Source organism: Ambystoma mexicanum, chromosome 2q (assembly GCF_040938575.1).
Source record: "Ambystoma mexicanum isolate Mex_15411 chromosome 2q, UKY_AmexF1_1, whole genome shotgun sequence".
NCBI lineage: Eukaryota > Metazoa > Chordata > Amphibia > Caudata > Ambystomatidae > Ambystoma > Ambystoma mexicanum.
In genome coordinates this window covers 959,384,251-959,399,419 of record NC_090924.1, presented here as the reverse complement: position 1 = coordinate 959,399,419, position 15,169 = coordinate 959,384,251, and the positions used below count along the sequence as shown (strand labels likewise).

Genomic DNA, 15,169 nt, shown 5'->3' with positions numbered 1-15,169 from the left:
CACCCTCCACCTGGTGTTGCACTGGTAGCAATTTCTTCGGAGACTCCCCAGTTACCTCCCAAATACCTAGAATTCCAAGATGTTTTGCGGAAGGATCAGGCTAACGCTCTACTTCCCCATAGGTCTTATGACTGCCAGATAGACCTGATACCTGGATCTACTCCTCCTTGTAGTAGAATTTATGCCCTCACCGAGCCTGAGAACCTTCACCTCCGACAATACCTGGATCAATACCTAGCGAATGGGTTTAGTCGTCCTTCCAAGTCCCCTGCTTCTTCAGCTTTGTTCTTCGTTCCAAAAAAAGAAGGGGACCTTAGAACTTGTATAGATTACCGCGCCCTGAACCAGATCACCGTTACGAATAGATATCCGTTACCTTTAATCCCTGAACTCCTGGACCAAGTCAGAAGAGCATGCATATATACAAAGCTGGATCTTAGAGGAGCCTACCACTTGGTACGAGTAAAAGAGGGCGATGAATGGAAGACGGCCTTCCGCACCAAGTATGGGCTATTTGAATATCAGGTCATGCCCTTCGGACTTTGCAATGCTCCGGCCGCCTTTCAATATTTTATGAACGATGTCCCCAGAGAGCTCATAGATGTATGTGTTGTCGTTTACATTGACGACATCCTCGTTTATTCTTCATCGGAATCTGAACATCGGAAACACGTGAAAATGGTCCTCGAGAGGTTGCGTCAACGCAAACTTTTCGCTAAGTTGGAAAAATGTGTTTTCAATGTGACTGAAGTTGAATTCTTGGGATTCATATTATCACCTAGCGGAGTGCGTATGGATTCAAGGAAGGTCGATGCAATTCTCAAATGGCCATCACCATCCTCCGTAAAAGGCGTTCAAAGCATGTTAGGCTTCGCTAACTTTTATCGCAGGTTTATCCCCGAATTCTCTCAATTGTCCAGCCCATCACCACCTTGTTAAAGAAAAACAAACGTTTTGAATGGTCTACCGAGGCGGAACAAGCTTTCCAGAATTTGAAGACTAAATTTATCTCTGCACCAATTCTAAAACATCCTCGCCCCGAACTCCCCTACATCGTTGAAACTGATGCTTCGAGCCTTGCCATGGGGGCAGTTCTATCACAGAAGGACCCAGTAACCAATCAGTTACATCCCGTGGCATTCTGGTCCCGCAAATTCTCGCCTCCAGAGATCAATTACACTATTACTGATAAGGAACTTCTGGCCATCAAGTCTGCCTTTAAGGCTTGGCGGCATTATCTTCTGGGGGCCCGACACACTGTTACTGTGATTACGGATCACCGAAACCTGCAATATTTGAAAACCGCAAAAGCCCAATCCTCTAGACAACTCAGTTGGGCACTATTCTTTGCCGAGTTTGACTTCATAATTACCTATCGACCTGGTACAAAAAACGGTAAAGCTGATGCCCTTTCTCGGATGGGAGTGGAAGAACACTTGACCAACCCTAAACCTGTACCTATGATTCCCGAACAAAGAATTCTGGGTGTAATAACCACACAATCCATAGAGGAAATTAAGGATAAAGCCAGGCAACTTGTAACTCCAGCAGAAATACAGAATTGGCATCTGCAGGGAAAGGACTTTGCAGTGAAGGACAACTTATTGTATTTCCAAGAACGATTATACCTGCCCAGCACAGATTTACAGAAAAAGGTAATCTCCTGTTATCACGATTCTCTAATGGAAGGACATCCCGGTATGGCCAAAACCTCAGAAAAGATTAAGCGCTACTTCTGGTGGCCGTCTTGGAAAAAAGATGTCAGAGACTTTATAATGTCCTGTGGAGTATGCGCCCAAAACAAGAGTCAAAAGGAAAAACCAGCCGGCCTCTTACGCCCTATTGACATCCCACCTCGCCCTTGGCATACGCTTTCTATGGACTTCATCACCGATCTACCTCCATGCTCCGGATGCAATACGATCCTGGTAATCGTGGACTTATTCTCCAAGATGGCGCATTTCATTCCACTCAAAGGCTTGCCAACCGCAACAACTCTGGCCCGAGAATTTCTCGAAAACATCGTCCGACTGCACGGTTTTCCTTCAGTTCTAATTTCGGATCGAGGTAGTCAATTTATTTCTCATTTTTGGCGAAGTTGTTGCCGGTCGGCTCAAATTGATGTGAGATTATCGACCAGTCACCACCCTCAAACCGACGGACAAACCGAGAGGACCAATCAAACTCTGGAACAGTATTTACGCTGCATGCTGCAACAAACTGAAAAAGATATCCTTTGGATATCCGAATATGCCTACAACAACTCTGTCCACTCAGGAACTGGGAAGACCCCGTTTTTTCTTTTATACGGCTGTCACCCTCGAACCTCAGAGTTGGATCCACCCCAAGATCTTGGAACACCAGCAGTAAAATACCTGCATTCCACAATCACCCAAGCTTTTAAGGAAGCCGTTTCTCACCTTCAAAGGGCTAAGGAACAATACAAGAAAGGAGCAGATCAACATCGGAAGGAAGCCCCCCAATATCAAGTAGGAGATCAAGTCTGGTTATCCACCAAATATCTACCTCTAAAAGGACCACGCACATTCAACCCAAGATACCTTGGTCCCTATTCCATCACTACCATAGTAAACCCAGTAGCGGTCAAGTTGGACTTGCCCCCTCACATGAAGATACATCCGGTCTTCCACGTCTCTCTTTTAAAACCCGTGCAAACTCAAACCCGACTAACTAAATCTCCAAAACCTATCCTAGTTGACGGAGAACTCGAGTTTGAAGTCAAAAGCATCCTGGACTCCAAGATCTCCAAATCTAAGCTATTTTACCTAATTGACTGGAAAGGCTACGGCCCCCAAGAAAGATCCTGGGAACCTGCAGAATATGTCCATGCTCCTCGTCTAATCAAAAGATTTCATCGAACATTTCCTGACAAGCCCAAACCCCCGGGGAAGCCCGGTTTGGGAGGGGCCTTGATGGGGGGTGCTGTCATGATCTCTGCTTCCAAAAGGTCAGGACTTACCCAACTCCCTTGGAAGCAGACCCATAACCCAGGTTCCGAGTGCCAATCAGTCCCAATTGGGACCTTTTGGACCCTGTCCTGGCGCCAGTGGCACCAGGCTCATAAATATGCCCAGTCCCAGCGCTGGAAGCGCCGGGCTCATAATGCTTGGGTGGACTTACCTGCAGCAGACCATGCTGCTTACTGACCTGCCAGTGTGAGCCTCTGATCCTCTTCTGTTTGGGACTACTTTTCCTGTTGGGTGGGGCAGGAGCCACTCCCTAGGTTCAGAACACTGGAACTCTTCTGGAAAGCAGGAACTCTTTTCCTACCTAGGCGAGGCTGTGGAAGAAGACACCTAAGCACTACAGGAGGCTATTTAAACCACACCCGATGGATGAATCTTGCTTTGCGTTATTCTGCATCTCTGCAGCAGAACGCTCATCGTGTCTTCTGCATCTGATCCTGGGCCTAAGGGAAAAAGGCTTACCATCCTGAATCCAGTCTTCAGCAACATCTATAAAGACAAGAAAGAACAGGTTAGCACTACGGTCTTCAGTGACAGCGCATCTCTTACCTGGTCCATCGGCTGTCGCCAACGCCTCGCGCTGCATTCCGGCATCTGAAAGACAAAGGCTTACCTACTCTTCGCGTGCTCCGGAGGTCTTCGCACTGCATTCCGGCATCTGAAAGACAAAAGCTTACCAACTCTTCGCACGCTCCGGAGGCCTTCGGCGCTGCATCCCGCATCTGAAAGACAAAGAAGGTGCGTTTAAAGACATTGGGTAACTTTAATACTCACGTGCCATTACTCCATCCACGCCGAACCCAGTGGGTATTCCGGCATCCTTCAGCAGCTTCGAACTGGTACCTGCAAAATAAAAGGACAGTTATTGCGCGTCGTGAAGCAAGCAACAAGCGCTTACTTACGCGCTTCCAGGCGCTTCTATTCCTCATACGGGTCCATCCTCAACTCACTTCAGCCCGTCATCCGCCATCGCCGGAACCCTGCAAAATAAGAGACATCATTACAAAAGACTTTAAAAGACATTTGAAATACTCGGAACTCACCGTTCGTGCAGTAAACGACGGACAGCAGTCCTCTGAAGTCAAGAGGCCTGCGCACCCTATCCAGTGAAGAAACTGGTTACGGCACCCTGCCCCGAGGCAGATGGAGAGCTCGGCATTCACTTACCTAAGGTGAGAGCGTTAACCTTTGGGGGCCTATCGGAGAAGAGAAAAGGAAGGAGAGAGGGACACCCAATAACCCCAGTTCATTAATCTCATATTTTCTATCTGCAGACATCTTACTCTTCGAGTCAGGCATACAGTGCACAGAGGTCCAGCCCAAAGAGCCAACCGTGTGTTACACATCACCTTTGAAGATACGGTAGTCGCCCAGTCAAGACCGGCGCCTCTGCGAGAATCAGGTGAGCGTTACACTTGACAGCTCGCACCGTAGCCGACTGCACCAACAATAGGCGCTGCACCTTCCCTAGGACGGCTACCACATTCTCTTCCGAGGGGGTCACCAGGCAAGCCACCGTGTTGAGTCAAGCCCTCAGAAACAGTGCGTTCTGCAATGGCTCCAAGCAGGACTTTGAATAATTTATGGAGAATCCCAGATACGGTCCTTGCCATGTGCCGGCTCGCCAGAGCATGGGAGTGGGATCGGATCAGCCAATCATCCAGGTAAGGGTAGACGTGGATGCCCTTGAGACGAACATGTGCCACTACCGGAGCCAGTTACTTCATGAAGCCCCTCAGGGATGATTTCAGGCCGAAGGGGAGAGCCTTGAACTGATAGTGCTGCCCCTGTACCACGAACCGCAGGAACTTGCAGTTTTTCCGATGGATTGGGACGTGGTTGTATGCGTCCTCCAAGTCCAGAGACACCAGGAAGTCCCCTTCTTCCAGCTGGCCGAGCATGTGCTGCAACATAACAATCCTTAACTTTTGGGACTTCAAGTACTTGTTGAGGCGTCGTAGGTTTAGGATCGGCCACCACCCTCCTGTCTTCTTTCAAACCAGAAAGTATCTGAAGTACACCCCAGAGCCCCGGAGGTGCTGGGGAACAGGTTCTATCACCCCCTTTTTTAGCATGCAGTAGCTGTGTCGCATGTGGTTCTTGTCGTGCTACCAGGGGGATATGGGGACACCTGCGCTGGAACTCCATGGTGTGCCCCTGTCCAAGAGCGACTATGGTTGGTGGTGTTGGTCTTCCATGCGCTGGCAAACCTCGTCAGCCGGCCTCCCACTGGGGTGCACAAGTGAGGGCCCGACGCCAAGGCTGTATGACTGCAAGTGGCCTCTGTACGCTTCCTGCGTCGTGGAACGGGAAGGCTGCCGATAAGGGGTGGTGTAGCCCTTGGAAGACCTGCCAGGTTTTCCTTTGAGGAACGAAAGGACAACCACCGACATTGCTGCAGGGTACCCAGCGAACGTGTCATATCTGTGTCAGTCTTGATGAGCTGAAGAGACTAGTCCACCGCCTTGCCAGCCAGGTTCTCCCCGTCAAATGGCATGTTCAACAACTTTGACAGAACGTCCGACCTGAAGTTGGTGGCTATCAGCCATCCCTGCCGACAAAGAGACACTCTGTTTCCCATCTAATGGAATGCGGTGTCAGCGATGTCCACCGCCACTGCGATGGCATGGTCCGAGGCCACCTCCCCCTCCTGGAACAGCTCAAGAGCTTCCGCCTTCTTGTCATCAGGTAGGAAGTCAAGAATTGGGCCCAGCTTGTAGCAACACTCCCAGTCAAAATGGTCCAGGGGGTTCCGTGGATGAGGATGATCGATTTGCAGAGCGTTTCCTGGCTGCGGCTGAGACCACAGAGTAAGATGAAGGCTGGGACCTCAGGCACTTGGGGGCCGAGTCCGATATGCTGTACTTTTTCTCGAGCCTGTCTCACTTGGGCGGTGCAGTGCTTGGGTTCTTCAACACTGCTAGGCCTTCCTCATAGATATCGTCCAGCAAAGGGACAGACATGACGGTCCTCTGCCTGGACTTGTGCCTTTGATAAAGGAAACCCTCCTTTCTCATCTCCTCAGGTACAAGTTGAAAGAGCTTGCAGGCCCTGGATATCATCAAATGGAAGGAGACAACGTTGTCTGGAGGAGAGGCCCTGTGCAGGTTGTCCATGCCGGGTGGTTCCCCGTCCGCTGGGACGAAGTTGTCGGCCTCGTTGGTGTCCTTTGCCGTAGCTACTGTATCTGTGCCTGTGTCCGTTGCAGGGGTAAAATCCTGAGTCAGAGGTGGAAGTGGTGTTGGCTGGCGCCCTGGACCAGCAGGGTCCTTTGACTTGCGTGTGCGTGGTCTTGGAGGACTTGCATGCGGAGCAGGGCCCAGTGTGGGAGGTAGTCTCTGCTGAATTTCTGTTATCACTGTGTGCAGTGTGGTCAGAATGTCCAACAAAGCATCCCTGGGCTGAGGTGCAGTCGGAATGGGCGGTGGAGGCTTCGGGCTGGAATTCCTCTTCTGGACCGGTCGGTAGTGTTCACCCTGAGGCGAAGCACCTCCCTGACCGCCTTCATGGTCTGAATAGTAGCCCTTGGGCAGGTCGTCACCCCTCATCAGAGCTAGTATAAATATGTCCCGGCACACCTGGTTCAGCTCCCACTTCTGCCGTCCTCTAACGGGGAGTCAGGGTTCTGCTCATTCTACTTTCCTGAGTCTTCCGAGGGGGAAAGACTTCAGCCCCTTTTCCGGATGGCTTTGCCATAACCCCAGCAGTAACCTCCTGCCATGCCGGTAATGACACCCGTGGAGCAGCCACCGGTGTGACTGAGGGCACTGTTTTAGCAGTCTGCCCTCCCTTCGATGAAGTAATGGTCGTTGATGAGGTTGTCCACGGTGCCGACGATGTCGTCGAGGTGGCCGCCGATGGTGCAGTTGTTGTTTTGGCTGAATGAGGTGGCAGTGGGAGGTAGAGAAGGGCCCACCTTGGACTTTTCCATCGCCATCTTCTCCATTTACCATATGCGTAGTTTCGAAGTGGTCAAGGACTTTGTCTTGGAGTGCAATACTCTTGGTGGCAGGCTCACCATGGATGTTGTTGGTGATGGCGATCTCGCCCTTCCCGGGCTAGGACCCGCGATAGCAGCAAACCCAGTGGGATCCGAGGTCTGAGGCCTTGCGTTCTTTTGGACACTCACAGGCCTCAACCTCTTATCTGAGGGATATCGATCGCGGGGCCAGCTGGCCCTGGGGGGAGCCTCTCCATGCCCAGAGGCTGAGTCAGGGGCCTACCGGACTTTAACCTTGCCGCCAACCTGCTGTAGCAGTCTTTATTGGTTTTCTTTGGAAAGCCACAGCAGACCTTTCATCCCTCCTCATCATTGTCCAGATGCAGGCAGTGAAGAAATGTGTGGTGTCAATCCGCCACTAAAACATTTCTTAGTCCACATTTTACGCAAAGTTTAAAGAGGCATCTCTTCTCCTCGGTCATGATGAACAAGGCGCGAAGTAGGCCCAAGCCTGGGCCTTCTGATGAAGATCCTCGATGAAGCTTGATCTTCACCAACAGATGGTGACTAGGGGGTGGAGTTTAGGGAGAGGACGGTCATTGGTTGGGGGCAGTATGACCCAGAGGACAGTGATTGGTTTAGAGAAGAAATACAGTGTAAGTGAAACAGTGTTTTTCTTCTACTGAGGATTCCCAGCCTGACGACGGGGAATATTCATGAGGATGTGAATCCATGCCAGACCCCATGCTGGAAAAGCATGTGCCCAATAATCGGGCAGTTGGCATTTAACAGAGATGTTAGTAAGGGAAGCAGGAGGTTTGTAGGGCAAGTCATCGTGCTTACCCAGCCTTTGCATGGCTAGGTCTGGATGTATGCCTTCCTACCCAAATATGCAGGTCTGGTTTAAAGGCATACTGCAGGGACCAAAAAAGCCTACTGTGAGGTCACTGTACACTCTGCTAGGCCCAAGGACATGTGGACTTTTTTCGGATGCTTTCTAATGCTTTCTAATTGGACATGGTTGTAATCCCCCCAAAAAAGAAAAGTTGTTACTGGTGATCACCCCAGGGGGTGTTTGGTCTCATCGTCCAGAATTTTGCGAGATGCATGCTTCTTCTATACTGATGTAGACTCTAGATCATTATAAATGTGTGTGTCATGAACTTGTGGGGTTATCTTGCACTCTGTTGCCTGTTTTATGAATTACTTTAGATTAATTTGTTTTCTTGCATCGACTTTCAGAAAATCAATAAATGGAATGCATGTCAATTACATATCACTGTAACTGGTATAATGAAACCCTCAAATGACAGCCTGCAGGATAAATCTCTGCTGCTGGACAGTTTATTCCCTTTCTTTCCATCACGGTTCAATCTCTGAGCATTGGCCCACTGAAGATTTTCACTTATACTTAAACTACACTTACCTATTTGCCAGACGTTTCTACCACACCTGGACTTAAAATGGCAACTACAATAATCCTTTCTTCTATGGCTTCAATTGAAATATCATCTATGTTGATTGGGCACATTTTACTATAGTATTCAGACTATTATTTATTTATTTTGTCTTTAGACATTTCTAGTTAATTATTACTACTTTGAGAATGTCCTTTTTTAAATTATGTAATGCTTATCTTGCATCCGCTATTACCACCTGCATTTGTCACCACCTTGCGCTTGGCCAATGCTGATGAGATAGTGACATTGGTGCCTCTTAGCTAGACTCTAAAAATATTTGAAGTAAACAGCAGTGGGAGCATGATTAAAGTAGGTTATTCTATCTCTTTTTCAGCAGAGTTCTCCTCACAATAAGCAACCTCCCAACACCATCATGGTTTTAATGTTGTGCTTCTCAACAAACTGTTTATTTACAGTAGCCAGCATCAGAACATCCCAGGGTTAGGTGGTCCTTTACATATTACTGAATTTAAACTTTCATTGACCCATGAATAAAATATTAATTAATCTGAATGTTCCCTAACTTTGGGTTTAGTTAAAGGCCAACTCTTCTGCTTATTACATTGTCAAATAAACCAAATGTGAAACCTTTGCACAGGGGGGTTAAGACACTGATAAAATCAGATGGATTCCATTTTTTTTTCTTTCACCTCTTTTGCACATGGTGTACAGGTTTGAAAAAAATGGAGCACATGGTGTACATGTTGGAATAAAACAATATGGAAAAGCAGAACACAATTATTTTCTCTTACATGAATTGCTGTGTGTTGAATTAAAGCAGACTAAACTATCACTCATTTCTCCAAAAATGAGTAGCATCGCAGTAAGACCGGTTCCATGTACCACAGCACCAAATGTGCCAATTATCATGAACATGATGTCGAGTCCATCTGCATATCGAAACTGGAAAAAAATATGAGATATGATTATTAAATCATTAGACATGTCTAACACACCAAACATGAGCAAGTATATAACCTCAGCGTAAATGCTCTACCGTATGCAGACTTATTTACATTACAAAACTACGAAATCTCACAAAAAGCCGGGATGAATATAAAAAAATCTATAATTAGGATACAAAACGATGGAAAAGCAAATTTTAGCCCTTGCACAACAAAACGATAAAATAAAGTTGACAAAGCAAATCAATACATTAGTCGTAAAAAATATTTGTTTAACTGTAGGCCAAAAGTTGGAAACTCAGTGGAGCAAACAAAGCATTTCATACTTGGAACATTCTTGAAAAGGTGTATCATGGAGTTGGCTTGAAGGACCATGTACTATTACAGTACATTCATTCTTGGTTGGGCGTGTTTCATATAAAACATGTTATTGTTATTTTAGATGACCTCACTGTTATGAATTTCGCCCCTTAGGGAAAGTGTTATTTCTACCAGACACAATAGGCCAGATATTGCAATGCACATATATGTAAATGTTTCTATAAAAGAAAAATGATTGTGTTTTCCAAGACTACAAAATACAACAATCACCACTTAGAAAAGCTCGCAACAAAGGTAGGCATCCCTCATTCCCCACACCACTCACACGGTCCCATTAGATATTCCAAATGAACCCACTCTCCCGCTGCCGAATTGTGGGATGCATTAAAAGACCCCAAACAGAAGTCCCTTTCACATGAACAGCAGGATTTTAAACACTGAAACAAAAAACGGCTGGGTCTTTGTTTTTTTTTTCAAGTAAAATTGAAGAGCCATGTGGAAAAGGGGCATACCTGTCATTACTAAAGGAAAAGCAACATTTTAATTCACAAAAGAAGGAGGAATCAAAGATCCATTTCACATGGTAAACAGGATTTTTAAACAGTGATAAAAAAGCGGCTTGTACAGGTGTGTGCAAATAAAGCAGTTTACATGCGAAAATGTATCATTGCTCACAGGAAAATGTCAGGGAAAAGACATGATGTGCAGGTTGAGAAAAAGCAATGTATATTATGATTCACATACAAAACACCAGTGACATTTGAAAAGCCACTTTGTTTTCAATGAAAAATGTCATCCCAAGACAAACCCTTTTGCTGGCTGTGGGAAACTTCACAAGGAAACCTCCAACTCCCCGTCTGGATTTTACATCTGCCATCTAATAACCAACTGCAATAAAGTGTCCAGCTAAAGTATTGCAATTCAGTGTTCTCCAACCTGCTGGCTCTGAAAGCATTGACTACAGGAGAAGTTCCCCTTGACTGGAGCATGACCAATATGTGTGAAAATGGGGACAGCAACTTCAAAGAGCAAGCTTCCAACACAAAGAGACTGATAAAAAAAAAAAACTTTGGGTACAGGCTGACCCGGAAAGCAGGAGGATGCCATTTGTCCCACATGAAGATTCACAATTAATTTAAAAGGACTATTATGATAGAGGCTTTTTTCTCAGCAACCATGAGGTGGATTTCTTTCATTTTCATAAAATTATTTATGTAATTTCCAGGCGATTTTGGAGATATAAAATGAATCCACCTGCGACTCAGGGAACTGTAATGGCTATATAAGATGTGTTTCTGGCTGATCTGAACATGTTCCAAATGTGAGAGTTGGTGACCAGTGGAGAATGAAATTAGGGATATGGGTAATAACGTACATATTCATAAGAGGAGGGCGCGGCTAGGCAGCCATGGAGTAGGGCTGCTTGTGGAGGAGCTCCTGCCTGATCCTGCAAAATGTGCTTATAATGAGACAGACAGCACAAGTCTCTTAGCCCAAGGACAATGAAACATCTGCTGGAGGGCTAGCAGGACAAGTTTAAGGTTGGGAAACTGCAGAAGAGAAGGCTCCCTCTGCGAAGGAGCGACAGGCTGAAGGACAAAGGAAAAAACGTGGCGTCCAATTGAGTCGTCGCAGTGTCGAGGCAGCAATGGAAGTGTAAGTGACCTGCAGCACCCGCCTTGCCAGAACAGACTCCCTACAGCAGAGAGGGTGCATCCTAGCGATGTGGCGGCACCGATCTGGAGGCCGGCACAAGAGGTGTAACGGAACCAAAACAATTCAGGATGGAGTGGAAGGGAAGCGCGGCATCCAGAGAAGGACAGCGTGGCACACAGGTGGAGGATCCTGAGGTGAGGCAGAGCGACCGTGGGGTGAGACACCGGAGGGAGCGCACTGAAGGGAGGAGAGCGGTGCATTAAGAAGAGCGACCGGGGGGCAGGAGCACAAGCGGTGCGATTTCAGTGGCTCCATGTATTCAGCTGGGGAAACGTTTGCTGTAGGAGCCGCCACACAACCCCCCCATGGCCCACCATTACCCAAGCTAAGGAGTGCAAGCCAATTCCCGGGATACGGAGACGCAGAGGGCTCAAAGTCGGCCCAGCACACGGGCGCGGAGTCCATGAACTTGCGGGGGCCTGCTGTTCAAAGGGAGCTGCAACATAAGGGAGGTCACGTGGGGCTGCCACTACAAATAAAACAACGGTCGCCAGTAGTTGGCCTTAACGCCCCCTCACACAGACGGCAGTGCAGCACAGGTACTGAACAATCAGTCAGCAAACAAGCATGGACTAGGACATCTGAGCATGTATTACATGCAAGAACTTGCTTACCCCGTCTCTTCCCATGGCTCTAAGATATTGTAAACCGGGCACTACAACAAGCCGTGGATAAGACACTGAAACCCCACAGTTGCAGAAAACTCCAACAATAACTCTTAAATCCTTCTCTTTGGTGTCTGCTCTTGCGCTCAAACCCCTTTATACTCCTCTTGCTGTAGTGGAAGGTAGACCTTTAATAGGATCACTACTTCAGGAACACCAAGATGGTATGGCAAGGATGGCTCAGCATTTGATACTCTGTGACCCACCAACCTCCTATACGTCCTGCTAATGTTCATGATTCAAGCTCAACCCGCACAAACGTACTTGGAATTCTGATGATGAACGCCACTGAAGCCTCTTCCACCTTCAACTACAGCCTTAATTATTGAGGAGGACCAGTGTGTTCACCCTTTGGTTGCGGAATACCTGGGTGGCAGTCAGCAAGCAGCTACACGGAGCACTCGGAGGAGCAAAGACGCGAGTGAAAGTTACCCTTTTGACTTGGCACTAAGAGTAAGCGGTAGAAGAAGAGCTGCGCACTTACCCTGAAGAGCGTGTGGCAACAAAACTGCAGGCACACTTACCACCACAAGGACCACATCATCATTCCTTAAAACTGCTGAATGCATCCCAAGCCAACTAAAGCAAAGGGCAACCAGAAAAAACTTGATAACTATGCCATCATCCTGCCACAACATCTATGGACAGCATGGCAATGAAGAGTGACAAAACAAAGGAGGCGGGGGACGCAAACTACCAAATCCTACTGGTGATTGCGGAGCTGAAGGCATCATTAAGTTTCAAGATCGATGAAGTGATAGCCGATATGGGTCTGTTACATCAAGACGTAAGGATGCTTTCTGAGAGGACTAGCGCCTTGGAAATGCAATTGAAGGACAACGTCGCAACGACACACAGCAATGATGCCCAAATTCACATCTTGCAACAAAGAGTCAACCTACTTGAGTGTAGGGCAGAGGATGCGGAAGGGAGAGCAGGCAGGAACAACGTCCGCATTGTCGCCCTTGCAGAGGGAGAAGAAGGTACAGATCTCACAACGTACATTGAGAACTTATTCTTGCAAGACATTGGGCCAGGAAACCTTTCCCAAGGCTTCAAGAAAGAGAGAGCACATAGGGCTATCACTAGGAAACCACCGCCAGGTGCCCCTCCACGACCAATAATTGCAAAGGTACTGAATTATAGGGACAGAGATAAGATTCTGTCGTACTCAAGAGAGGGAGATACGATGCAGAGGGCATCCGCAAATTTAGCGGTGTATGCCAACTACATCTTCCAGGTCCAGAAAAGCAGAGCGCAGTTTTCATCGGCCAAAGCCAGACTCTACACTGCCGGATTGAAATACATGTTAATGTATACCACTCGACTAAAGGTCCTGTACAAAAACAACGTCTTATTATTTGACCATCCGAGTGGATGGCCAGGGAGATCAATCCGTGGATGGAGGCCGACGCCTCCCCACCCAAGAACAAGGACATGGAGAGCATGGAAGCGAACAAAACCTGACAGCTGGACACGGGAAGGGAGCAACTGGGCTAGTAGTGAGCAGGTCATTGGATTGGCTAAGAGAACAGAGCAAGACATCCTACCCGATCCACAGTGCTTTGCCTAGAGGCTTGAATGGCAGGAATCTCATCAGCAACACATCCATTAACCCTGAACCAGGAGACCGGTCCCATGGCGAACACCAGCCTGCCCGCAGAGTTCTGTTTATTCCTTTTTTGGATGCTTGTATTTGCACCCAACCGCTGCGCACATATTGAGGGGCAACCCCCCCCGAAGGTAATGGCGAAGATCGGAAACGCCCAAGCATGCGAAACAATGCTGGGCGATCGTTGTTAGTTGGGGAAGTTATAAGGGGATATGTGTTGCCTGTGTCAGTCATGACATTACAAACTACTTTGGCGGAGTCATGTTCTTTTCTACAGAGCCAAAAGAGTACATTACAAACTACTTTGGCGGAGTCATGTTCTTTTCTACGGAGCCAAAAGATTAGAAAGTTAAGAGGGTATGCCGCCTTTGCTACAGATGATCGAAGATGGCTAGTGGGTTAAAACTGTTAACCTGGAATGTCCGCGGTCTAAATAATTTTGTGAAAAGGAATAGAGTGTACTCTTAACTTCGCAGAACCAAAATTGAAGGGGCCCTATTACAGGAGACCCACCATACGAAAGAGAAGCAGGCGCTGCTGGCCAGGAAATGGGGAGGGAGAATTATAGGCTCCACATACTCAGCGTATGCTCATGGAGTACTGACATGGATAGCACCAATGGTACCCTTTAAAGTGACTCAGTTTAAGGCAGACGATGAGGGCAGAATGGTTCTAGTACAACGGCTCCTAGAGAAAGTGGATATTTGCCTAATAAATACATATTCACCTAACCACAACACAGCAGTGTTCTTCCAGACAATGGACCTTAGGCTTGGGCCCCACAGAAATAGAGTAGTCATATGGGGGGACTTTAATTGTGTCTTTGTGTCTGGAACCCTTGCATGGATAGGTCAGACTCTATGTTTCTAAAACCCTCCCCACCTGCCAGGGCCCTACAAACGCTTCTAACGTCATTCAAACTGGTAGATGTTTGGAGAACACTCCATCCACACTCTAGACATTACTCTCACACCTCTGTTGCACACGCGATCCACACCAGGCTGGATTACTTTTTTGTAGGGAAGGATCTAATGGGAGAATCAATGGTAGCAGACTAGAAGAGCATGGTTATGTCAGACCATGCTCCCTTGCTGTTGCGGTGGCGATACGCACCCCAAGGCCTCCCAACCCAACATGGAAATTGAGGAGCGAGGCCCTATCGGACGTCGCTTTCCGAGACCATATAAGGGGCAGTATCACAGAATACTTCCAACACAATGACAGGAGTATGCCCAGCGCGGGAACCTTATGGGAGGCCCTAAAGGTAGTCATTAGAGGTACAGCGATAGCAAAATCGGTTCGCATCCAGGCTATGCTTTGCAGGGAATTGTCCAAAACAGAAGAGGCTTTGCAGGCGCTGACACAATCACATAATACCCTAGGGAACGGGGGAGCGGAAGAAATGGCTGTGCGGCAACAGTGCCTTAGAAGCTGGGAACGATTGGGGAAGCACAGCTATACTAGATACGTAGAGAGGCAGCATGCGGAGGAGGACAAGCCAGGTAGACTCCTAGCATGGCTATGTAAGAAAGAGGAGCGACGCACACCCATATATTCTATACA

The 15,169-nt window shown here is 47.7% G+C and overlaps 1 protein-coding gene across 2 annotated transcripts in view; it reads right to left on the bottom strand.

Moving 5' to 3' along the window:
- Positions 1-15,169, bottom strand: part of LOC138569869 (ATP-binding cassette sub-family B member 5-like) — a 1,230,756-nt gene that overhangs the window by 781,534 nt on the left and 434,053 nt on the right. For both annotated transcript variants that reach the window (XM_069648261.1, XM_069648260.1), the window contains one exon: positions 9,140-9,290. In XM_069648261.1, coding sequence (XP_069504362.1) covers positions 9,140-9,290 — 151 coding nt within the window. The remainder of the gene's footprint in view (positions 1-9,139; positions 9,291-15,169) is intronic.